General features: G+C 52.7%; 1 protein-coding gene across 1 annotated transcript; it reads right to left on the reverse strand.

The window, feature by feature from the left end:
• Position 1: 1 nt before the first annotated feature.
• Foxn1 (forkhead box N1) lies at positions 2-23,964 on the reverse strand. The gene is made up of 9 exons (XM_051158055.1): positions 23,571-23,964; positions 15,148-15,279; positions 14,093-14,554; positions 11,816-11,926; positions 9,745-9,875; positions 8,442-8,538; positions 3,334-3,541; positions 2,695-3,186; positions 2-445 (listed from the first exon to the last, which is right to left on the reverse strand). Exons 1-9 carry the CDS (start codon positions 23,613-23,615, stop codon positions 126-128), a joined length of 1,998 nt encoding a protein of 665 aa, XP_051014012.1. The 5' UTR covers positions 23,616-23,964; the 3' UTR covers positions 2-125.
• Positions 23,965-25,815: the final 1,851 nt, after the last annotated feature.

Consider the following 25,815-nt stretch of genomic DNA (forward strand, 5'->3'; position numbering starts at 1 on the left):
AATTGGCTGAGTGGCATAGGAGACAGGTAGTGTTTTCCTTCTTTGACCTCTAAGATGAGGCCGATATGGGCAGCCAGCGGGGACTTCAGTCCAGGCAAAGGCTGGAGCTGATGGTTGCGTTCAGCTCAAGCCAGAGCCATTGGCTTGGAGCCCGGGCTGAGGTACACAGCAGGGCTGGCAGCAGCTGAGGAAGGCGTGGGTTCCAGTTCCACAAAGGCCGAGTAGAGGGTGCTGAGGTGCAGGTCTCCTAGGGCACCAGAGTCCCCACTGCCTGGAGGCACCAGTTCACCTGCCTCACTGCCTGTTTCTGCCAGACAGGGCCCTGCGGGGAAGCAATGGGCTGCTGGTGGGGGTGGCAACATGGAGGTTGATGTCGGGGAAGAGGTCACCAGTACCAGGGGGTCCAGGGCCAAGCTGTCATCCTTCAGCTGCTCCCACAAGTTTCCTAGTTGGGGAGGAACAAAGAAGCATCATCATTGGCGGCCCGCAGAGAGTTAAGTCCAGTATGACGCCCACTCAAGCTTCTGAGGAGCCTCAGAAAACAGGATTTGCATGACGCTGAGGGGAAGCCTACCCTGGCAGGGTCAGTCCTGGCTGGCCTGACCTTGCTGTGTAGACCAGGCTGGCCTCAAACTCACAGAGATCCGCATGCCTCTGCCTCTGGAGTGCTGAGATTAAAGGTGTGCACCACCACACCCGGCGCCACTGATTTTCCCTCCTGAGCCTCAGAGTCCAGCTCCCAGGTAGCGTAGTGTGAAGGATTTTTTTGACCTTCAGAGAGGTCGCAACCCACAGATTGAGAACCACTGCCACGGTTGCAGAGGTTACCTCTGTGCTGGGGTGGGGTGGCGAAGCACTGGAGAAGATTAAGGATTTACCCATCCTGAAGGGTTGATGCAAAGACCTACTTGGGGGTGCCCTAGGGGTCCCCTGAAACTCTTGACTCAGGCTTCTGCCTAGGATCCCGAAGAAGGTGGATTTGCAACCTGCAGTCTTCCCACAGTCCGCCACTGGACCTGATGAGGCACACAGACCTGACTCCCCAGGCCTCCCCTCTCACAGAGCCCAACGTACAGGGATAGAACCAGAAACGATGCTTGCTCTGAGGAACAAACAACGCTACCATGGATTCCCCTCTGGGCCATGTGACCTGCCTCGCAGCAGGCCAGGGACCAGAGTACCCGCCTGGGACATATAACCCTGCAGGGTGGAGAAAAGGACCTGACAACTCTGACTGCTTTTGGCCACCTGGGTTCCAATCCTAACTCCTCCTTTCCCGGCAGCTGACCTGGGGTGGGTTTCTGTGGGTAGCATCCCTTGCTAGTCCACAGGCCTGGATGAGGAGAACACAGGTAGAGCTCTTTGCAAGATGCCTGATACTAAGTAGGAGCTTAAGTAGGAATTAAGTAAGGGTCTTCTTGTTTTGGTTTTGCGATGCTGGGGTATTGAGCCCAACTAAGGCCTGGTGCATGCTGGGCAAACACTTTGCCCCTTAGCCACATCTCCAGCCTTCTAATAGATGTTTACAGTATCGCACAGGTCCATGGCCTCCTCTGTAGAGGCCTGCTCTCTGCATCCACAGCAGGTCCGGAATGAAGATCTATGTGAAATTATTTCTTTTTTTTCTTTTTTCTTTTTTTTTGGTTTTTCGAGACAGGGTTTCTCTGTGTAGCCTTGGCTATCCTAGACTCACTTTGTAGACCAGGCTGGCCTTGAACTCACAGCAATCGCCTGCTTCTGCCTCCCAAGTGCTGGGATTAAAGGCGTGCGCCACCACGCCCGGCGTGAATTATTTTTAATAGCCTATGGTACAGGTCAACCAATGGCCTACTCCAAACTTCCTAAGGTCAGTGGCAGCACCTGGGGGCACACTGTAGGTTAGATGGGAAGGGGTGGGGCTTAAGAGGGAAGGGATGGGGCTTAGGAGGGAAGAGGGTGGGGCTTGGCTGCCTGTAGGTTGGCGCTGGCAAGACGGAGGGGAATAGATAGGTGCCGCTCTCTGGGCTTCTAGACTCAAATCTCTCTAGGACATGCCTAGCTCTGAGATCTTACATTCCACAGAGGGTCTGTCTCCTTCAGTGAAGGGTGGATTCTGATAAAATGCAAATGCTTTTGGAATGTTCAGCCTCCCAGCCTCTCTCTCATAATCAAGTATGCCATGGGACTTCTAGCTTTTCCCAGCTGTGTCAGGGATGAACGCTTTGTTAATGAGGTCATTTGGAACATGCTCAGGGTACCAGGAGGAGGAAGATGGGGCAAGAACAGTTCACCCCATGTGTGGGAGGGCTTCAAGCCGGGCGTGGTGGCGGACATCTTTAATCCCAGGACTCAGGAGGCAGAGGCAGGCGGATCACTGTGAGTTTGAGGCCAGCCTGGTCTACAAAGCGAGTCCAGGACAGCCAGGACAGAGAGACCCTGTCTCGGCAAACAAACAAACAAACAAACAAACAAAAAAACCAAACAAACCAAAAGATGAAAATAAATGAAAAGCATAGCTTCAATACTTACTCCTAGGCATCTGCCTCAGGTGACCAGAAACTCAGGAGCCAGCAGGTGGCAGCCTGGAGACATAGCTAGGCTAGGCCAAATAGCCAAAAGCAGCATCTCTCTCTCTCTCTCTCTTTCTCTCTCCCCCTCTCCCTCTCTCTCTCCCTTAGTCCCTTCCCACCCTTCCATTCCCTGCTCCCAGCTCACCCTGGAAGTCAAAGTCGGTGAGAGAGGGATTGATGGCATCCAGGTCAGTACCAAGGTCTCCATCTGGCAGTAGAGGGTCGTGCACTGTCCTGGCTGGGGAAGGCTCAGCCAGCAGCTTGGCACTGTGGCTGGGTGGTGTGTGGGCAGGTAGGGGTGAGTCCTGGGGGGTGCCTGGTTGGGCCTGCAGCTCAAGATGCCCATCCGGCTGTGGGAACAATGGCTGCTGGTGGCCAGAAGGGGCCAGGTTGGGAGAAAGGTGTGGGTAGGTCTGCCCGTAGCAGGAGGGTACATGACCACCCAGTAGGTCTTGCAGGGGGTTCTTGCCAGGCATAGGACCTGGAGCTGGGTGCATTGGGTGCAGAGGCTGGGAAAGACCAGCAGAAGATGCCAGGGGCCGGATAGGGCCTGGTCCTGCCAGCCCAGGGGGTGGACAGCCCAGCAGTGGAGAGCCCAGTTTCTCCCTTTTGTCTCCAATGAGGCTGTCCAGCTCTTCTGCAAAGGCCCAAAAGGAAACTTCGTGAGGCTTCCCTCATTACAGCCGCCCGACCTGGGACCCTCCCGCAGGCTGTTGCTCCACTCCCATCCATCTATTCGGTGCATGGGTCCCTGGCCTTTCTCATTCGGGCCTGCCAGCCTCACCTGGTTTGGCCATGCTTTTGCGCACAGCGATGGGGTCTTTCCTCTTCCATTTCTGTAGCTCTTCCTGCATCTTGTCGATTTTGGAAGGATTAAGGGCCCATAGACAGCCCTTTCGAGAGGAACTCCCAGATTTGTTTTCCACCTTCTCGAAGCATTTGTTGAGAGACAGGTTGTGGCGAACAGAATTCTTCCAACCATCAGGCGCAGTCTGCGAGAGCAGGGCAAGAATTCAGGTTGGGCTCAGGCAACAAGAGATGGCTCCAGGGCCGGGCGGTGGTGGCCCACGCCTGTAATCCCAGCACTCGGGAGGCAGAGGCAGGTGTGAGTTCGAGGCCAGCCTGGTCTACAAAGTGAATCCAGGACAGCCAAGGCTACACAGAGAAACCCTGTCACAACCTCCTACCCCCACCCCCTAAAAAAAAAGAAAAGAAAGAAAAACTAAAAAAAGAAATGGCTTTAGGTCTGGGTTTTAGAACATTCCTTCACCATCTCTGGACACGGGATTTCTACATACTCTGTGATTTGACATCCTCAGAACCAAAAAAAAAAAAAAAAAAAAAAAAAGATGCTTAGAACTCTTTAGTTGTGGGGAAGTCTTGGGCAGGAACTTTGATTGTAAGTTAAATTTTCAGCAAAAATCTAAAACTGCCTTCATCCTACCTAGCTCTTAGCCCAGAACCTTTAGAGGGCTATGATCCTTTGTATATTTCTTTACGTGTTTTATGTGTGCTTGTGGGGTCCTGCCTGTGTGTCTATGTACCACATGCCTACAGGAGCCCGTCAGAAGAGGGCATGGAATCTCCTGAAACTGGAGTTACAGATGGTTGTGAGTCACCAACCCAAGTCTTCAGCATTCTTGACCACTGAGCCATCTCTGGTGCTCTTTTGTGTGTGTGGCTTTTTAAATTTCATTATTTTTTTTTGAGACAGGGTTTCTCTGTATAGCCCTGGCTGTCCTGGAACTCACTCTGTAGGTGAGGTTGGCCTTAAATTCAGAGATCCGCCTGCCTCTGCCTCTCAAGTGCTGGGATTAAAGGCGTACGCCGCCGTCGCTGCCACCATCACCCAGCTCTCTCCAGCACATCACTACTGCCCCTCCTTTTTGAGATGAGATCTCATTTGTAGCCCAGGCTGGCCTCAAGCTCACAGTGATCCTGCTCAGAGTATGGCAGGCATGAGCTAAGATGTCTGACTCGTGGTCCCTCTTTAAGGGACAGCTGCTAAATACCCCCCAGGCCTCTGGTCTATGTCCCTGTTGAAGCAGAAAGTGCCCAATGGACCTTCTGGCCTGTGTACCCCCTTGTAGAAAGGGGAGATCACTGTTTTAAAGTCTCTGGGTCCGGCTTTAAAGGGGAGACAGCAGAACACCCGTCCTCTGGGTAGGCCTCATCCCTCCGGGACAGGCTGGGCAGAGGAGGACTGGTGGTAGGTGGGGCTTAGAGCACCTGTTGCCTATATGTTTGGTGGCAGATGTGATGTTGGCGAAGACAGAGGTAGCAGTATGTGGGTGAATATGTACCAAAGGCCTTAGACATCTCTCGGGGTGAGTGGAATCTCCTACCACAGGTCTCTGAACTCCTGAGGGAGGATGGCTTGTGTGTGAGAAAGTGTCTCAGAGTACATGTGTATCCATGATTGAGTGTGTGGGTGTGAGTTCACATGAGTGTGCCCTGGAGGTGTGCCCTGGTGGGGAGGCCAGCCCTCAGGCAGGGGGTGCTCGTGCCAACAGAATAAACACCCATTAGGAGGCCTGGTCATGCCACCAGTGCAGTAATTGTGCCCAAGGAGGGTTGTAAAAACCATTAAGCTGACTCAGTTGGTGAGAGGTGGTGGGGGTGGGGAGGGGAGTGTGGGACATGGGCCTCCTGCCTTCCCACCCCTCATCTCTGGCTCAGTTGCAGGCTCTGTGACCACCCTGTGCCCACCAGGGGCCTGACTGTGGGTAGAACCACCATCCTGGCTGACGGTACTCCCTCACTCCCAGGCTCCTCTCTCCTTTTCAGCCCCTCTTCTCTGGTTAATGAGAGATGGTCACGCCCTCCTCCCTAGCTCACTTGCCCCAGGGTGCAGCCAAGCTGAATCATGCCTAGCAGAACTGGGCCCTGATGCCAGCGTCACTAACTGAGAGCTGCTGGCAGCAGGCGCTGGAGCTTTCCTTGGGGACAGCTAGCCTGTCATGGGATTGATCCTGTTGACCCCCCCCCCCAAGGTTCATCAGGGGTCACCAGGGAGGATCTTGAGCCACTGGACCTTCTTTGACTCCCACAGCTGTCGCTGCTAATAGTCAAAGCTCTGTCGCCCCATCGGCAGACTTTAATGGGTACCGGGAACATTTATGGTCCCATAAACCTGTGACTTTGGGATGCCAGGGCAGCCCCCACCCCAGCCACTTCCTGTTTGGAAGAGGGATGGTCAGCACTAACAATTATGCACAGTGGCCGGACACTTCCTTAGTCCCACATCCCTGACTCATGGGACTGTGGGACGCCCACAGCAGCCGCCCTGGATATGAGTACTGTCCACTTCAGAGTCCACTCTGTCCTTTGAGTACCGTCCCCGTGAGCATCCATTCTTTCCTTGCCCTGGAAAATAACCTCCAAGTGAGGATTGAGAGGTTTTAGAGCCTTTGAACTCTCTTTAGGGATCAGAGATAACCTGTTGGCTTGGAAGGAGTCTTAAGTACCAACTGGTCCAAACAGACATGTTACAGAACGGGGAAACTGAGGCTGGAGAGAGAAGAGGCTGGCCTTGGATCACACAAGGAAATGATAAGTGGCCTTGTCTCCAGCTCTGTTTCCCAGCTAAGGGCCCTGCCCAGGTCATCCCATGGGGCCTGCGGGCCTTGTCTCCAGCTCTGTTTCCCATCATCCCATGGGGCCTGCCTTGCTAATGGGGCCGGTCCCATCTTCACACATTCTCTCTGAAGCCAAATGTAAACTCAGGCATGCGGGGGTGATGCAACCGGCTAAGAAAAACAACCAAACCAAAAAAGCTGTCAGACCTCTTCACTCCTCAGCCCCATAAAACAGGGATTACACGGCTCCCAGGAAAAATAATTAAGCCAGGAAGATGAGATGCAGGGAGGGGCTGGGGGTAAGGCCAGGAGTGGGCAGGGAAGATGGCCCAGAGGAGTCGGGAGGGGCCTTGCCTCCCTTTCTCTGGTCAGCTCTTGGAGGCTTTTGCTGCCACTTTAGGAGGAAGGGGTGCGTCTATCTCTACTCGGAGATTCTGGGGTTCAGGAGCAGCCCATACAGACTATAGGGTGTTTCTCTCTCCTTGAACCTCAAGCCAGTGGACTTTCCCAGTCTAGTTGAAGCCGTGCTGAAAGACATTTTTGCCCACTCCCTGTCTGGCGGGAGCACAGCAGGCACAGAGCTGTCTGCACACCAGGCAGAGAGTGTCCCCAGGCAGGACTATGGTGCAGATAGTGGGGCCAGGAAACTCTGCTCTGCTTTGCCAGGGCCTCAGCTTCTGTCCTGTCTGGCTTGCGGGATGAGACAACATCCACCAGGTGTTAAGTCCTGGGGGCTGTACTCCCCAACAGAAGCTCTTGTCTCTCCTGCACCTACCTCAGGAGAAGGTGTCTGTGTAAGAGGGTCTCAGGGAACGTGTGTCAAGGCTAAGGGGGCTGTGTGTGAACCAAATGTGTATGTGCTTGACCCAGCAGCTGATTCATCTGCTGTGTGATGGTAGATCACCCTCTCTGATAAATTTGCTCACCTAGAAAGAAAGGTACCTGTCATGTCCCCAGGAGGTTGGACCTCAGCAGTCTCACTCAAGGCACCAGCTTTGCCAAGTCAACCGAGAGACAGACATGACCCCCTCCGCCCCCCTGCCACACAGGGTTAGGCCAAGGGCCAGGGCTGATCTAGTCTACACCCCCCCCACCCCCCCGCCATGCCAGGTCCATGTAGGAATCTTGTTGGAGAACATTTGAAAATCCGCTGGGTTGCTGGGTGGTGGTGGCTCACGCCTTTAATCCCAGCACTCGGGAGGCAGAGGCAGGTAGATCGCTGTGAGTTTGAGGCCAGGAACCCTGTCTCGAAAAACCCAAAAGAAAAAAAGAAAAAGAAAAAGAAAAAGAAAGAAAGAAAGAAAATCTGCTGGGTGGGACCTCCACCTCATGCCACCCAAACTGTTACACACGGAGAAATCCCATGACTCAGTTTCCCCAGGGTCCCTCTTAGCCCTCCTCCTATCCCAGCAGTTCTGGGAAGAAATTACTGGGCGTTTCCTGAAGTCTCTTCTGAGGGGAATAGGGACTAATGCTACACATGGGTTTGGGGGAGAGCCCGCTGGATCCTCGGGATGGCCCATGACTGTGAGCTCCACTAAGGCTACAAGTGAAGCTCAGCATTGCTACTCATAGAGACAGATGCCAGTCTTACTCTGAAAGGTGGTACTCCTGTCACCTTAGCAACCAACTTGGAATTCCTCCAGACGCACAGCACCCTGGCTGAGGCTGGAGACACTTCCATTAACTTGTCTTCCTTTCTCAGTTTGGGGCTAGGTAGCTGATTCCTAAAGCCTGTCAGGATTGACATCACCCCCTTCTCCACCTTCTCCTGCCACTGCGGGTGATTCAGTCTCTCTCTGTGTCTCTCTGTCTCTCTCTCTGTCTCTGTCTCTATCTGTCTCTCTCTCTCTCTTTGCCATGTGCAACCTTCAAAGTGCGCTTCCTTGGGAGCTTTGCACTTCACTGTGGACACAGGGGAAGCACCTTAGGGTCACACTCATCCTGCTTTCATGTGGTGGGGGTGGAGGGGTGGGGGATGGGGGTGGAGAGTGGGAATGGAGAGGGGATGGGGGTTGGGGAGTAAGGGATGGGGTGGGGGATGGGGTTGGGGATGGAGGGGTGGGTTATGGGGGTGGGGTGGGAGAGGGGTGGGGTGGGAATGGTGGCAGGGGGTGGGGAGGGTAGGAGATGGCTTCCCTCTCCCCCTCTCCCCCCAGACAGGGTTTCTCTGCGTAGTCTTGGCTGCCCTGGACTTGCTTTGTAGACCAGGCTGGCCTTGAACTCACAGTGATCCACCTGCCTCTACCTCCCGAGTGCTGGGATTAAAGGCGTGCATCACCACGCCTGGCTCAGAGATGGCTTTTAGACTCACCTTGAAATAAGGGAAGTGCTCTGTCATGAAATTGTAGATCTCACTGACTGGAAGGCTTCCGGTCTTACTGTTCTTAAGGGCCATGAAGATGAGGATGCTGCAAAAGAGAGCTGCTGAGACTCTGGTCCTCTGACCAGGTCCCCATCCTCTCCGACTTCCTCGCTGACAGGCTCTGGGAGGCTGAGCCTGAACTAATGGGCATTTTGTGGAATCTGGGTAACTGACTGCTATCTGACTTCGCCACCAGATAGGTGTGTGAGCTTGTCTGAACCTCTCTGAGCCTGTTTCCTTAGTTTTGAAACAAGTGCAATAGCCAGCTTGACCTCTCAGTCCTTAGCTCCTCATGCCCGTGTGGGAAGGGAGAGAGGCTTTCTGTGTGTGCCAGACAGAATGTTCTGCCCCATTCTCATATATAAAACTTCACATAGCCTGAATTGTCTCCCCCTTTCCCTTCCAGACAACCAAACAGTTTCACAGGTAGTAAGTAGCAGGACTGTTTATTGTTTGTTTTGTTTGTTTGTTTGTTTGTTTGTTTGCAACAGGGTCTCTCTGTGTAGCCTTGACTGTCCTGGACTCACTTTTTAGATCAGCTGGTCTCGAACTCACAGCGATCCGCCTGCCTCTGCCTCCTGAGTGCTGGGATTAAAGCATGCGCCACCACACCTGGCTTATTGATTGTTTTGTTTATTTTGCTTTGTTTTTTGTTCAAGACAGGGTCTCTCTGTGTAGCCTTGGCTTTCCTGAACTCGCTTTGCAGACTAGACTGGCCTCAAACTCACAGCGATCCGCCTGTGCCACATACTGTTGTTGCTGTTGTTGGTTTTTGTTTTTCAAGACAGAGCCTCTCTGTGTAGCTTTGGCTGTCCTGGACTTGCCTTGTAGACCAGGCTGGCCTCAAACTCACAACAATCTGCCTGCCTCTGCCTCCTGAGTGCTGGGATTAAATAAAGGTATGTGCCACCACACCTGGCTTATTGGTTTTTTAATATTGAAGGTGTGGGGGGGAGGCAGTCAGCATCCTTAATCTTCCACCTAAACTCTACAAACCAGGTACTGGGCCCCAGGATGGGACCTCACAGATCCACTACCCAAGTCAGCAGCATCCAGAGTTAAGACTCCTTGGGTCAGATGAAAGGTCAAAGGTCATGTCTCTACTACCTGCCCACCTGCAGGGACCATTTCTCCAGTGCCGTTGGAAGTTAGCGGGTATGATTTCTACCCCCTGAAATCACCTTTACGTCTTGAGAGTCATGATGCCTTAGTCTCCCCAGGGCCCTCTTTGCTCCTAGCTCTGCCCCAGTACCTGTAGGAGTAGATGGGCTTGGGGAAGAGTGGTTGGTGCCCATCACCGCTGGCCTGGGGTGCGATCCTCTGGTAGGGATAGTGAGCGGAGCCCAGGTAGGGCACAGGGTAGCTGCTTCCCCCTGGGGAGTACTGTAGAGGCCAAAGGGGACAGAGCAATCACCATGATATCAAAGCCTTCCCAAGTGAGGCAGCCCTCATTCATACATCCTGGGAGCTGAGGCCAGATTCTCTTCCTATTGGTCATGGACCCTACACTATAGGGCACTGGGATGGACAGTTTGGGCTTGGGTAAAGATCCAAACTCCAGAACTCAAACTCTCAAAGGTCTCAGCTGTCTTCCTCCAGCTCTTTCCTCTCAACCTTTGAGGTACCCTGGTTGCCATGGTGATTGGATGAGGAGCAGCCCACTGGTCCTGCACTTTCCAGGCAGGCACTCCCGGGCCCCTGGGCCTTTCCTGGAGCACTGGGCCGGAAGTGGGATGTCCAGCCTGGGTGTGTTCTAGGCATGGCCACCTTTACGAGTTTCAGTGGCTCTTTGAAAGAGCAGGTCATGATGGTGGGCAGGTGGGGGTAGGAGGCAGTTTTACGGTGAAGGGAGTGGCTGCGGTGCCAGGAATGGTGTTTTATAGGGGCTGGGGGTTGGAGACTCTGACTCCCCCAGCTGCTCCAGGCTGAAGTGTTCTTTCCAGGTCACCGAAAGACACTTAGTGCCTTAGTCACCCTCTCTCGGGGCTCCATAAAGCCCTGGGTGCGGCCATCTTGTTCAAGGATGTTGAAGACTTGCAGAGGGCTTCAAAGCAGGGCAAGGCCACTTAGGGTCTGCTGGTCACCTTCATCCTGTGGTGGCTTGGTCCCTGATGTGGCAGACTGCCTCAGGGACATCCTCTGCCCTGAGTCATCTTAGAAAAGCTTTGGCCTCGGTAGCTATGCCCTCTCCTGAAGGGGAGGATGTCCCTTAATGCCATGTGTTTCTTTGTCCCTCTCTGTTACTTTCTGTACCCACAACAGGCACCATGACCACCCCCACCCCCAGCCTGCCTCCTGGCTTGGCCAGGATCAGGGCCAGTGCTAACTGGAGTAGAACCTGCTCCACAGGCAGGGCCTGTCTGAGTGCCAGACTGCAGGTGGATAGAGCTGGGCGCTGGGCAGCCACTTGCTCTGTCTTGCCCGGTGACTCCAAGGGAGCTGCCTGGCTGCTCTGGGCTCTTTTCTGTCTCTCTCTCTCTCTCTCTCTCTCTCTCTCTCTCTCTCTCTCTCTCTCTTTTAAAGTCCTCCATCCCTTGCCAGTGTGGTACAATTCTTTTAGTATCTCGTCCATTCTGGAGAGGCTAAACTGGGCAGTGGGGTGAGGATGGGTAAGGATGGTAGGTACTATAGGGAGGACCCCAGCCTCACACTTGTGCCCACATACTCTAGGCCAAAGGGAAATTTTAAGGACAGGGTCACACAGCAAGGTGTGACCTAGATGGGAGCCCTTTGTTCCCTTCCCTGCTCAGCCTGTGTGTCACACCACACACCCCTTTCGTCTTTGCTCCCGTCTGTCTGCAATGGCTCTCCTCCCTCTCCCCTTGGTTCACGGCATGACTCTACCTTAGTTTTGGTTGTTTTTCTTTTTTCTTTTCTTTTTTTCTGTTTGAGGAGGAGCCTCCTATCAGCCTCCTCCAGGAGTTCAGAAAATCCTGAGGGTCCCCAGAAAAGGGCAACTGTTTCTCTTCCCACTAGCCACTGTTCTTCACCTGGGATGGCCCAGTGTAAGGTTTCAGGACCCTGAATGTATCTATATATATATACACAGCAACACTTACACACACACACAGCCACACTCATATACACAGCAACAGTAACACCTTTTCACAGATATGCGCGCGCACACACACACACATATACACATATATTGCACACAGCAACACTTCCACACAAAGGAATATTTGCACACACAGCAACATCCACATCCACACACACACACACACACACACACACAGCAACACACACAGGAACACACACACACAGCAACACACACATAACCTCCTGAGAGCTCCAAGAACTATATCCACTTGCTGTAGGGTTACCTGATGGAAGGCTGGCTGAGAAGAACAGTACATATGCTGTAAGGGAGGCTGGTAGCAATACATCCCAGGACCATTGTCCAGAGCTTGGGGCTTGACCTTGACCTCTGACCCCTGCTGGAAAAGAAAGATTTTCTTTTAACCCCTTCTTTTTTGTCTTGTCTTGAACCTCACACTTAAAAGAATCCTTTCTCTGACTCTCTCAAAGCTGACTCTTTGGGAAGGGACAGAGAACAGAGGTGGATAGGGGTTTTCCTGAGGGCAATCAGCAATTTAGTGGAGAGGCTAGGCTGGAAAAAAACAGTGTTTCCTACATCCCACTTCACTGCAGGTGACAGGTTAGGCTAGGTCACCAGAGAAGTGGAGGAGACCTGTCAGTGGTCACATAGACTTGAGTGGGACCAGAGATCTTTTTTTTTTTTTTTTTTTGGTTTTTCTAGACAGGGTTTCTCTGTGTAGCCTTGACTGTCCTGGACTCGCTTTGTAGACCAGGCAGGCCTCGAACTAACAGCGATCTGCCTGCCTCTGCCACCACCGCCCAGCTAGGACTAGAGATCTTTTAGAGGCCCATGTGAAATAATCCTCAGGGTCTGTCCTGAGTAGAGACAGTCAGGGTGTGCAGCTAGGACCTACCTAGCAGATAGGCAAGCCAGGATCAGACTGCTCTTGCTAGGATTCCCAAGGGCCTTTGGGAAGCCAGTTGTTTGGATCCAGAGGGGTGAAAGCTTAGCCCTGACCACTTTCTGGGGGGTGCCCCAGGGCAGCTGATGCAGAGATTGCCATAATGGCAGGACCTTGGGCCTGGAAGGGCCACAAACACTATGTCCAACCCCTCATTTCACAGATGATAGAGCTGATCCCAAGGAGAAGAAACTATGTGGCATCAGTCACCCAGAGAGTAAACTGGGCAGCTGTGGGCCCCTGGGTATGACTTGTCTCCATGGTGCCAGGTAGATTTCCGTTGACAGGTTGGGGACGTCTCGGCAAGTCCTGAGGCCACAGGCCTGGAAAGCCAGGTCCTGGCTCACAAAATGGAGATAGTAAGAACGCTTTAGGCCATTGTTGGCGAGATCAAATGGAACCCTGGGAAGGAAGGAAGCTCTTGGCTGAATGACCAGGGGCTGCACTGAGTGGACAGTGGGGGACAAACTTCCGTTTGCTGGGTGCCTCGCTGTGGCTGCCGCTGCCACATTCTACAGGCTTGGGGGAAAGCTGCATGCCTCCAGAACCAGCCTAAGATCATGTCTTGGCCACATCTGCTGGGTGTTCGCTTGTTTTCCTGTCTTCCTGTTAGGAGTGGCTAAGGATTAGAACAGGCCTACTTGGAAGCAGGAGATGCAGAAGGTTAGTGGGCCCTTGGAGGAGCCAGAGCCCAGGCTGAGCCTCGGGGTGCCTTGGGATTACAGATAGGGAGCAAGAAGCAAGCCCCACTTGGCTTCTCAAAGCCACACTCCTGACACAGGAACCCTCAGCACGGCTTTTCCCACGAGGCTGGGTGAGATTAAATGGCTTGCCCCATGGGTAAGTCCCAGGGCTTCCAGATCTGGCTGTGGAAACACTCCCCAACCTTCTAAAGTATTTCCACTTCGAGGCCTTCTCTGGCGTGAGAACAGGTCTAGGAGCTCGCCTGTAATTCCAACACCAGTGACGCTGAGGCAGGAAAATCTCCAGTTCATGACTGGCCTTGGGCAACATAGCTATTTTCTGTTTCACACACAAAAATTTAAAAAAAAAAAAAAATGAAAGTAGGCTGTGGAAGGGGTAGGAGATGCTAATGAAGTCCCCGAGCCCACATTTGGTGGGGTTTGCTTTCCGGATGCTCTAGCCAGAACCTTCTCTCTCCGGAATGTGTTTTTTTGTTTTTTTTAATTCTCCTTACATTTGCATAGGGGTGTGTGTGTTGGTCTGCCTGGACATTCCTGACACTTAAACAGAGAAGTCACTCTCTGGAATCTTGACTCAGCTGCTTCTGAGGAGCTGCCAACTTCCCTCCCCGTGTGCTTCGCTTCCTCCATGCCTGCTAGCATCCCCCTCCTCAGGGGACCAGTATGGAGCCAGGAGGCCCCTATCCTCTGTGCTTGTTGTTTCTGTGGCCCTTTGATTTTAAGACAGGGTCTCCTCCATACATAGCCATGGGCTGGCCTTTGTCTCAGGCAATCCTCCTGCCTCAGCCTCCTGAGTACTATGATTGCAGGCATGTGCCACCACGCCTGACTTTGAGGGTTCTTTCTAGGTAGCCAGGAGAGAGGAAATAGAAAGTCCTTGTCCATTGGTACTCACCAGAACTTGGCTGTGTTCTTGGCTGGGGTACGGGAGTCCATTGCACCAAGCCTCTGCCGGGAAGCCAGGCAGGAAGGCCTCGGCATCCCCCACATCCACAGGGATCTCCTCAAAGCCTTCCAGTGTTCCCGGAGTCTTAAAGGAGTGTCCATCAAGGGCCATGGCTGTCTGGGCCTCAGGGAAGATGTCCTCGTGGAAATGCCTCTTGTAGGGGTGGAAAGGCACATGGTTGCCCTTGAGGAAGCGCCCTGGGCTGCCTGCTGGGCCCTCCTCAAAGCCAAAGCCAGGATACTTGTCTGAAGGAGAAAGGCGGAAGGGGCCCGGGGCAGGTCCGGCTGTGCAGTGGCCCTGGATCTGCTCTGGGCCTGGAGACACAGTGCTTGGGCTGTGGGGGGGCAGTGAGGGTGCCCTTTCTGGAGGGCCGTCAGGCACAAAGGATGAACAGCTGAAGTTGCCATGCTTCTGGGTAGACAGAGTAGACAGAACTTGTAAACAGAGGTTGGACCAGGGGACCTGCCAGGACCCTACTCTGTGTTGAGCTAATGGAGTCTGTGGCTGAACTCACAGGAGTCCTGACATGATGGAAAGATGTGAGCTAATCTTGGGGTTCCAATCTGATACAAGCATACTTTTTTTTTTAAGATGTATTTATTATTATGTATACAGTGTTCCACCTGCATATACACCTGCAGGCCAGAAGAGGGCATCTGATCACATTACAGGTGGTTGTGAGCCACCATGTGGTTACTGGGAATTGAACTTAGGACCTTTGGAAGAACAGGCAGCGCTCTTAACCACTGAGCCATCTCTCCAGCCCCACAAGCATACTTCTTTTAAACCTGGGGTGCCCCGAGGCTGATGGGGCTCCACACCTTGCCTTGGGAAACACCAAACCAAGGAATGAACAGAGATCTGTGCCTGCACCCTGTGGGGTCTAGAGTCATCCTGTTTGTTGGTGTAAGGGGCAAAGTAGACCCTGGAGGTCCTTGTGTGGGACAGTGACTACACCTATCCGCTGCTCATACAGCTGCCAGGCCTAGGTAGCAGATACTTACGGTCTGTGGGGCAGGGGAGCCTGGGAGGCCCGAAGCCTGCATGAGGTCCCCTTGGGGTTCGCCCTCCAGTCGGGTGGAGCCTGGCAGCGTGACGTCAGACTGCGGAGGGAGTAGCGACACCATCACCCAGTCCTGGCCTCGAAGAAAGCCGGCTACGATGAGAATGAGGACCAAGTCTAGGGGTGGCTGACCCCCAGGTCCACTACCTCCGTTCCCACCCTTTCTCTAGGCTGGGAGCCTGTCTGCAGCTAGCCACCTGATTGGGGAAATAGGGAGAGAAGGGAAGAGAAGAGAGAGAGAGAGAGAGAGAGAGAGAGAGAGAGAAGAGAGAGGGAGGGAGGGAGAGAGGGAGGGAGAGAGACAGAGAGATAGATAGATAGATAGACAGACAGACAGACAGACAGAAATAGGTAGACAGACAGACAGACAGCCATGGTGATGCACTGGTACATGCTGGCAGGCAAATGCTGAAGAGGATAAAACAGGAGGATCATGAGAAAGAAATGAGCCAGATAGACTACTCAGAGAATGGGGGCGGGGTCCTGTCTATTCTCATCTTTGCTGGTTCAAGTGAGTCAGTGAGCTACTGCTTCCCAGGGAGCCCTGGCTACTGGGTCTCCTATGTCTATGCTAGGTGACCTTACCAGTGGCTGGGTAGGCCCTGAGAGTGGGGGAAGCTAGAAGGTGTGTCATGCCTAGGCTTCATGTGACAGCAATTCCAATGATACAGAGGAGTGGTCTTGCAGGGTCCAAAGGGCCTTGCTGGTGGGGCCCATGAGATGTTTGATGTTTGTTGTTGTTGTTGTTTTGAGACATGGTCTCTCCGTGTAGCCTTGACTGTCCTGTACTCCCTTTGTAGACCAGGCTGGCCTGGAACTCACAGCAATCCACCTGCCTCTGCCTCCCAAGAGCTGGGACTAAAGGCGTGCACCACCACTGCCCAGCATAGTAAGTGTTATTTTTTACCTCCATCCTTCAAACTGTTATCTGTAACCTTGTGCGGAACAGGTCTCTTTTCCTTATCCCCACTCTTTTCCCCTCCCCTTCTGTTTTGTGTGGGTCCCCCAGCTGCCCCCTCCATCCCCCTGCTCGCCCCCCCCACCATCCTCCATCACTGCCCTCTTTCTGAACTCTTCAGCTTGCCCATGAAAAGCTGAGGCTGGAATCAGATCTGAGAGGTGGCCGCCTCTGAACTATTCCAGAGCCCTGACCCAGCACCATACATAGAGAGGCTTGGAGGCCTAGGGGCTCGGCGCCAGGTGAGGCCCCTCCATCCCAGGCTGTGTCAGCATCTGCAAGCAAGGCGAGTGACAGAACCTCGCACAGGGCGCCGAGAGTGAAATGAAATCATGCATAGAAAGCGTGGAGCACAGTGCAAGCACACCAGGCTTTGACCCACACCAGCTAGGGTTGTCGCTAGGGCTTTTCCCCTGTCCTGTTGGCTATTTGGCTTCCTTGACCTCTGCAGAGGGCAACAGCCTTTGAACTCAGGACGCTGAGTTTATCTCTGACCGACAGGGCTGTTTACTGAGGGTCTCCTCTGTGATGGCTACTGTGTAGCACTTTGGATAGTTTTCCATACAAGGAGGAGGACCTTAGGCTCCACCTTCCTCCATCACCCCAGTGCTGGGATTATGGACATGCACCTTCCAGCCCAGTTTTGTGTTCAGACCTAGGGTTTCCTGCATGAGAGACAATTAGTTTACTGACTGACTTGTATCTATATCCCCTGTTGTTGTTATTATTTTGGTTTTTCAAGACAAGGTCTCTCTGTGTAGCCTTGGCTGTCTTGGACTTGCTGTGTAGACCAGGCCGGCCTTGAACTCACAGCGATCCGCCTGCCTCTGCCTCCCGAGTGCTGGGACTAAAGGCCTGCGCCACCATGCCTGGCCCCTGTTATTTTTTAACACAGGCTATCACCATACAGTCCATGCTGGCCTCTAACTCACTCTGTAGGCCAGGCTAACTCTGAACTATTGGCAAACTATTGCCATCAGCCTTCCAAGGCTTGGCATTACAAGCGTGAGCCACCATGCCCAAACTCATTGCTTCGCTGCGGGGAAGGCACCTTATTAGGCCCATCTTTCAAACGAGGCCCAGAGAGATTTTGTGACTTTTCCAGTCTCACAGGCAACCCTTGACAGCCAGAACCTGAACAAAGCTTTAGCTAGCTTTTCTCCCCACTTCGGTATTTGCTGGGAGTCAGAGCTGGGATGTTCCGGGAGCCAAGCAGCAAGAAAAGCCAGAATTTTAAGCTGGGCATGGTGGTGGCACGCCTTTAATCTCAGCACCGGGGAGGCAGAGGCAGGCGGATCGCTGTGAGTTCGAGGCCAGCCTGGTCTACAGCATGAGTCCAGGATAGCGAAGACTACACAGAGAAACCCTGTCTTGAAAAACAAAAAAACCAAACCAAACCAAAACAAACAAACAAACAAACAAACAACAAAAAAACAAAAAAGAAAGAAAGAAAGAAAAGCCAGAGTTTTGCATTTATTTCTTCTATTCAAGACGCCTCAAGCCACAGCGGAGTAGCTGTGCAGTCCTGGGAATTCTGGGAGAGAGGGCAGGCCTCATCTTTCCGAATTGCCCTAGTCAGCGGTTGACACATCTTTGATGAATTAGCCATCTCAGGGGCGGCTAATGGTGACAAAGAGGGAAGGGAACCTGTCCAGAGTTCCACTTAGGAGTCGGCTGGGAGGCAGCTGGTAGCTGGAACAGAGCTAGGTTTGAGGGTGGGGAGGTCCCACCCCTCAGAGTCCCCACCCCCACCTCTTCTCTATATCCCAGTGCAGGCTCACTCTCAGCAGTGCTAAATGTGGCATGACCGGGAAGCGTGGAGCTGGCTGTAACTGGACACTTGAAGGGAGCAAGCAGGGGTGAGGACACCCCATCCCTGGCTTTGCGTGACTGCCTGCCCTAGCCCCTGCTCCCTAGATAGCTTGGGCCTGCCAGCCATGCCTCACTCTGGCTCAGAGCTGCCTTTCCCGGAGGAGGTGGTGTCTGGTGAACTTGGTGCCTTCCAAATACGGTCCCATCCCCCTGCAGGTGTGAGACCGGAGGTTTTGCCTTTCCCATCTTAGGCTCCGCAGTCCCAGGAGGGGAGGACACTAGTGATTCATCTGGCAGCAGAGCCTTGTCACCTCCTGGCTCTGTGATTTCGAACACGCTGTGTAAGTCTGTATCTCCCTTTCTTCATCTGAGAAGTGGGGCGTGTGGACCTACCTCACTAGGGCCTCTTGAAGACTAAGTGGTGTGGTGCACACGAGCTGTGATGTGCACCACGTGGTGCACCAGAAAGTGGCCAGGGACACATGTTAAACCTCTGGCTTTGGGGCAGGAGAGATGGCTCAGTGGTTAAGAGCACTGACTGCTCTTCCAGAGGTCCTGAGTTCAATTCCCAGCAACCACATGGTGGCTCACAACCATCTGTAATATGATCTGATCATACTGTATTCATAATAAATAAATCTTAAAACACACACACAAAACAAAAACAACAACAACAAAAAAAAACCAACCAAAAAACCACCTCTGGCTTCAGTTGGCCAACCGTGCCTGGATCTAAGGGCCTCTAATCCCAGGCTCTACAGTTTCCCTGAGGGTTTTGCTCCTTCAGGCACAGTGGAGGTGATGCTGCTGCTGTGCCCAGCTGCCGGCTGCCTTTCCCTGCTTGCCTGGCCTTTATTTATCATGACTTCAGAAGACGCAGACACCAGCCCTGACGCTTTAGAGGCTTGAATCTGGGGTAGGGGCGCCTGAACTCCAGCTGAGCTTTCCCTTCCTGAAGATCCGCCTTGTTTAGAAGCACGCTGGCCTGCTCCTCAATCCCACCTCCCCAGTTGGAGCTCTATCTGTATAATCCCTGGCAGAGACCCTGGGTATCAGAGGCCTTCTGGTCCTACCCAAGACTATCACACTCTGGTGTTGCAAACCACCATGCCTGTTCTGGGATTTGAGTTGGTCTCTGCACAATTCAGAGGCCAGCCCCTTAATTTGCATTGAGGATGCAGATGTCCCAGAGTGGTCCTCACCCAGGCTTTCTTCTGAGTGGCTTCTATAAGTACTGACTTCCAGCCTAGTGACCATGGTGCATCCTTGGTGCCTGGAGCTGAGGCCCTGTTCTGAGTCCCTTAAGGAAATTAACTGACTCTTCTAAGGCCACAGTACGTGGGAAAGATGAGCCTTCAGTTAACATCCTAAAGGAGTCACCTGCTTCAGAGGATGGACAAAGGGACCCTAGTTGGTGTTTGGGAAAGATCTTTTCAGCACAGAGAGGGGAGGGGGAGGTATCCTAGCCTCAGCCTTTCCCCAAAGCAGTGGTAGCTTTCTTTTCTTTTCTTTCTTTCTTTTTTTTTGGAAGGGCGGTTTCAAGACAGGGTTTCTCTGTGTAGCCCTGGCTGTCCTGGACTCACTTTGTAGACCAGGCTGGCCTCAAACTCACAGAGATCCGTCTGCCTCTGCCTCCTGAGTACTGGGATTATAGGTGTGTGCCACTGCACCGGGCTAGTGGTAGCTTTCTTAAAGCTGTTGACTTGGAGTCAGATCTGGGTCTGCATCCTAATCAGGGTGAGAATTTGCTTGGACACATTGCTCAACTTCCTTCCCTGGGCCTCAGTTTCCTCCTCTGTAAAATAGAGTATATAATACATACCTCTTTGGAGGGCTGCCTGAAATACTCCTTGTAAATAGCTTAACACACAGTACATACTCAATAAATGATAGCTATTATTAATAATTAGCAGTGGGGCAGAGTTAATTTAAGGCATGAGCTCTGGTGTGGGGGAGGGAACTCCCTTTTTTCACCCTTTCCTGTCTCCCACCATTGTCTCCCTGACAGCATCTTCCTGCCGTGGACAGACACTGAACTTCCTCTTGACTCTGGCCTCTGAGGTCATTTTGTTCATTCTCCTGTGGTAGAGCCAGTGGGTACAGAAGCTCACCAGTGGGTACAGAAGCTCCAGTGGTCTTTAATGGAACGGATAGGATGTTCCTGCTTCTTTGGAACCCCCAGGAGACATCCACGGTGGCCCCAGTGTCCTAATAGTGGCCTATGAATTTTTAAAAAAATATTTATTTATTTATTTATTATGTATACATTGCTCTGCCTGCTTGTACCCCTGCAGGCCAGAAGAGGGCATCAGATCACATTATAGATGGTTGTGAGCCACCAAGTGGTTGCTGGGAATTGAACTCAGGATCTCTGGAAGAGCAGACAGTGCTCTTAACCTCTGAGCCATCTCTCCAGCCCCCGTGGCCTATGAATTTGAAGGAATCTTTTGTTGCTGCCAAACCTTGGTCCTACACACAATAGGATGTGCCAGCAAACTGACTTCTCTCCTTTCCCTTCTTCCTCTCTCCCAAATCCAGAATCCCAGGAGCTGGTCCCAAGCACTTATCGCCACCACTTAGAACCATCTTCTGCCCACTGTATGTCTCCTTCATGGGCTGGAGGCTACAGCGCAAGATGTGGTCCAAGTTCCCCTCCACTGTACAAGTATGACCACCATAGACCCGCATCCTTAGAGCACTCAGAAGTTCATGTGGCATGATTTTTTTTTTTTTTTTTCCTTTTGGTTTTTCGAAACAGAGTTTCTCTGTGTAGCCTTGGCTGTCCTGGACTCTCTTTGTTGACCAGGCTGGCCTCGAACTCACAGAGATCTGCCTGCCTCTGCCTCCCGAGTGCTGGCATTAAAGGCGTGTGCCACGATGCCCGGCTCGTGTTGGATGATTTTATGATCACATCACCACTTTCTCTTTCTGTCTCCAAGAACAGTGAGCATAGCACACTGGAGCCAGGGCTTTGGGGGAGCAAATTAGACCCATCACTTCCAATTCCACATTCAGCAAAATAAGGACAAATTGACCATGGCCACATAGCTGCTCATGCAAATTTACAAACATTATAATAAACCAGAGTGCTGCCTGTTGTGTTGGCACACCTCTAAGCGCAGTACTAGGGAGGCAAATGGACTTCTGTGAATTCCAGGCCAGCCTGGTCTACATAGTGAGTTCCAGGACAGCTAGGGCTGCACAGTGAGACACTGTCAAAACAACAACAACCCCAAATATCAAACCAAATAAAGCAAAACCAAATCAGGATCTTCCCTCCCCCCCCCCCCCGCTTTTTTTTTTTTTTTTTTTTTTTTTTTGGTTTTTTTGAGACAGGGTTTCTCTGTGTAGCCTTGGCCATCCTGGACTCACTTTGTAGACCAGACTGGCCTCAAACTCACAGGGATCCGCCTGCCTCTGCCTCCCGAGTGCTGGGATTAAAGGCGTGCGCCACCACGCCCGGCCCCTCCCCCTTTTGATAGCTGATATTTGGTGAAAAATTACCAGCACACCCCAGGAAGGAAAGCAAGGGCATTAGGTCAGGGATGAGTGGGGAAGAGAAGAAATACCATGCCTAGTTCTCTACACAGAAAGATTGGAAAATCCTCTCTCGTGCCTCAAGAGCTCCAGATGCACTTATCCAGGGCTGCAGCTTTCGCAAGTCATGTTAAAGACCCTCTCAGGGTCTGGGCATCCTTGGTACCCTCTGCCCTCTGAGCTCCTTCCATCATCCTCAGAGAGGAGAAGAAAAGTTTGGGGACAGAAACAAATAGACTCAATGGCCTTAGAATCAAAGGAAGAGAGACATGACCCTCTGGCCTGAGTAGGGAGGTTAGGAGGAAGCCCCTCTAGAACGCTGAGAGCTGGAGGGACAGTGACTGAATGGCAGCCATTGTTGCATGGCTACCCTGTATCCCCTGATGTCTGGCATCCCCACCTTGTACCCTGCCCTTAATCAGTCAGTTCTGCACTGCCTCTAATCACTGGTACCTCTGCTTCCTAGGCTCTGTCCTCAGCACACAGGCAGAAGGGGGCGGGGGAAACACCTAATTTGCTGGTTTTGTGACCTTGGACAAGTTATTTTCTCATCAGCAGTTCAGTCCTTCTATCGGCAAAATGAAGCCCAGGCCTCATTTGAATCTTAGGATGCTGGTGTTGGTCCTATGGATGTGTATGCAGTCTATGGGGTGGTCTGTTACTCTTATACCAGGAATTCTGGTTATGTTCCATGAGGAAGGCACTGCATTGTCACCCCCTTTTATGGATCAGGAAACTGAGGCTCAGAGAGATTAACCTGACTCGCCCAAGTCCCCCAGCTAGTAAACCGTGCACCCCAGGATTCAGACCCAGGCTTCAAAGCTAATCTCTCCTTAACCACTATACCACACAGCCCCGCCTCAGCAAGGTGGAGGGTTCCCTGGGAGGGTCTATCCCTGGAGCCCCTGCCTACAGCTGAGTCACAGAGGCCAGGCGGGCACTCCTGCCTGACCAAGAACACTTATAAGGGGCTCTGCACCCCCCCACCCCACCTGTCGGCGCCCTCCTGCTCACCCTTTACGAGCAGGCGGAGCCGGCTCAGTTCCACCTTAATGGTTTCTGTTGCTGGCTGCGGCAGCATGTTTTACGAGGGGTGGGGCTGTGCCCAGTGTTCGCCTGCAGCCCCACCCGGGGCTCCACCTGCCTGGCTGCTGGGAGGGGTTCCCTGGAGCAGGTCCCTAATTACCTTGTGTGTGTGTGTGTGTGTGGGGGGGGTGCCGGTGGTAGAGAAAGACCTGGGGACTATGCCTTAGGCTTGCATCTCTCAGGATTCTGGGAGTCTAGGGGTGTCGAGAAGAAAAGGGGGTTCCTAGCTGCTTTCCTTCCACCCACCTGGGGTCCTGAAGGCAGCCCTCCAGACTCTGGCTCTGGATACTGCCTGGCTTTGTAAAGAGTGATGGGTGAAAAGCAACCACAGGCAGGTGAGATGGCTTAGCAGGAGTTTGAGTCCTAGGGCCTCCAAGGTGGCTGAAGAGAATCAACTACAGCAAAAATTTCCCCTGGTCTCCACACTCTGGTTGTGGCACGCGCGCGCACACACACACACACACACACACACTGTAGTTAGAAAAGCAACCATTGCAATGTTCTATGAGCTACTGATACCTGCAGTCAAGTCATTCCAATCTCTTATCAGGTCTTTTATAGAGACACCATAGCCATCACCCAGGTCTCTTCAAGGACGCCGGTCAGAAAGCACCCTTCAATATACTCATCCTGAAAAAGCACTAGAGCTGCCATCTCTGCCGACCTGGGAGCTCTTCTAGATATTTGGTCTTAATTCCTACAATCTTGTCCGCTCACCTTATGCACCAAGGACCACCTCCCACTAGCTAAGGGACGTAGCCTCGGCCCATCTCCACGGAAGATCCCAGACGTTCTTGCTGAGAGTGTCTGATGCTGGCAGCAGCCTCCTATTCTCTCTCGAACCTCTGCCTCACGTGCTTTTCTTTCCCATAGGCCTTAGCCACCTCTGGGCAGCTCCCCCACTCCCCAGGCCCTCCCCATCTTCTTCCACCCAGCCCTGACCCCCAAAGAAACCAAATCTAAACACTCACGGTGGGCTCTGTGCCGTGGACACCATCCCGGCTTTGGGGAGTCATCTAGCCTGCAGCTTCAGGGGAGTCTCCAACCAGGTATAAATACTCCCACATTCCAAGACCGGCCCCCTCCCCGAGGGCAGGGGTGGGACTGGCTCCCCAGGCCAAACAGGCAGGTCACATGCCCCATAAATGCCACAGGACCACAGGCCCTTCCCAGTAGTTCTGACCTCTCTAGGTAGGTGGATGTATAAATGAGTGGACGGTTGGAGGAAGGATGGATGGACAGACAGAAGAACGGATGAACAGATAGATGGACCATGGTTAGACAGGTGGATGGATTGATGTCTTTGACATACCTATGGATGCCTGTCTTGTAAATGGTCAGGAAGAGATTTTAAAGAAACAAGAAAGGCTGTCCCTCAAAGCTACTATTTACGCCTAGACTTGTAAGTCTCTCTTCTCCCTTGCTAGGGCCGCCTAGGTTAAGAGATGGCCTTACTGCAGTCTGCCTCCTTAGATACCTCTTTCTGGAGACCTCTTATTTCCACCTGACTATCCTCGCTCACAGGAGCTTTTGTTTTTCTTCTTAGGGGCTATTTATGACCCACCTTTTCCTCCCTCCACTGGAGCCCCTGCTCTGGGACCAGGAGCCTACCCCTAGATCTTATTTCCAGGAGCAAGGTGGCTTCCCCTTCGGGGCTAGCATGCATTCTCATATTCAAGAACATGACACCCTTGGATAGACAGATAGGGAAAAGCCCCCAGCTCCACCTTTCCAGGGGATTTTTGAAGCCCTGAGAGGTGAGGACAGGACAGAACTATTGGCCTAGTTGGGCTGGTAGTATGTAATCTTAGTAGTCAGGAGGCGGAGGCAGGGGGATCACAAATTTAAGGTCAGCCTGAGCTGCATGATGAGACCCCCCCCCTCTTACACACACACACACACACACACACACACACACACACACACACACACACACACACGGCCAGGCAGTGGTGCCACAATGCCTTTAATCCCAGCACTCCAGAGGTAGAGGCAGGCAGATCTCTGAGTTCGAAACCAGCCTGGTCTACAAAGAGAGCTCAGGACAGTCAGGGCTGTTACATAGAGAAACCTTGTCTTGGAAAATAACAATGACAGCCACCACCACCACCACCACCACCACCATCATCATCTAAAAAGAAATATGAGGTCTAAATGGAGAGCTGGGTGGAGCCATCTATTAATCCTCTGGATGCACCTTACAGAGAACAGGGATCTGAGGCCTTAGACATTGATTTCCAGAAAGGAGGAAGTTTCCCTCAGACCCTCAGTTTGCCTAGCCATGAAAGGGGCCAAGGCTGGGGGAAGTCGATGGGGGATGGCCTGAAGGGACAGGAGGGGTTTTCACCTTCATCCTTCCTGTGGCAAGCCACATCTGCTGAAGAGATTGGGGGACAAGCTAAAGGGCGGAAGCAGGTATGCTGCTGGCTTCTGAGCGCCCATTAGAGGCCAAGAAACCCTGCACCACAATGACATCATTTGGAACTAAGCACCCCCCCCACCAACTCCCACCCCACCCCCTAAATTGGGTGTTGAGCCAATTGGCTATGTCAGTAACTGGCAGCTGAGGATTTGATCTGTAAATTCAGCACGGATGATGGGATGATGGGACCTCGTGTCATCTCCTCCCCTAACCTGGCTCCTTTCCCGAAGGCTTCACCAAGCTTGGACTCTCCTAGCTTCCTAGAGTGCCCCTCTTTCCCTCTCAGGGACTATGGGAGGACCTTCTCCTGGCTCTGTCGTCAGCATGGGCTAGTGACTAGGATGAAACTTACTTCCTCCTTCATGAAATAGGAACTTCATTCTGGCCTTGCATTCTTCCCCTGATGTCCTGTCCCTAGGAGCAGATGAGAACCAGGAGGAAGGTTTTAAGGGTTGAGCCAACATTCTGCCTCCTCTCCTGGGATCCCAGGGAGCCACAGCACTGCACCCCACTGGGGTGTTCCCTATACAAGTAGGGGTATGTCGGCAGGCTGCCCTCTGCCTGCTCATCTTAGTAGGGGCCTCAGGTGGCCCAGGATTCCACTGTCCCTTGGTCAGAGGCCTCTCTCTGTACATATTATTACCAGCACTGCTCATTACCACCAATCTATTATTAGGAATATTAATTCTGCCATCACTGCTAATAATACTGATTCAGCACAAGATGAATACCTGCAGCTGCACTTCCTGCCTACCCTCTCCACCCCCTCCCCACCCCCCCCCCCCCCCCCCCCC

Source organism: Acomys russatus, chromosome 16 (genome assembly GCF_903995435.1).
Source record: "Acomys russatus chromosome 16, mAcoRus1.1, whole genome shotgun sequence".
NCBI classification, from domain to species: domain Eukaryota; kingdom Metazoa; phylum Chordata; class Mammalia; order Rodentia; family Muridae; genus Acomys; species Acomys russatus.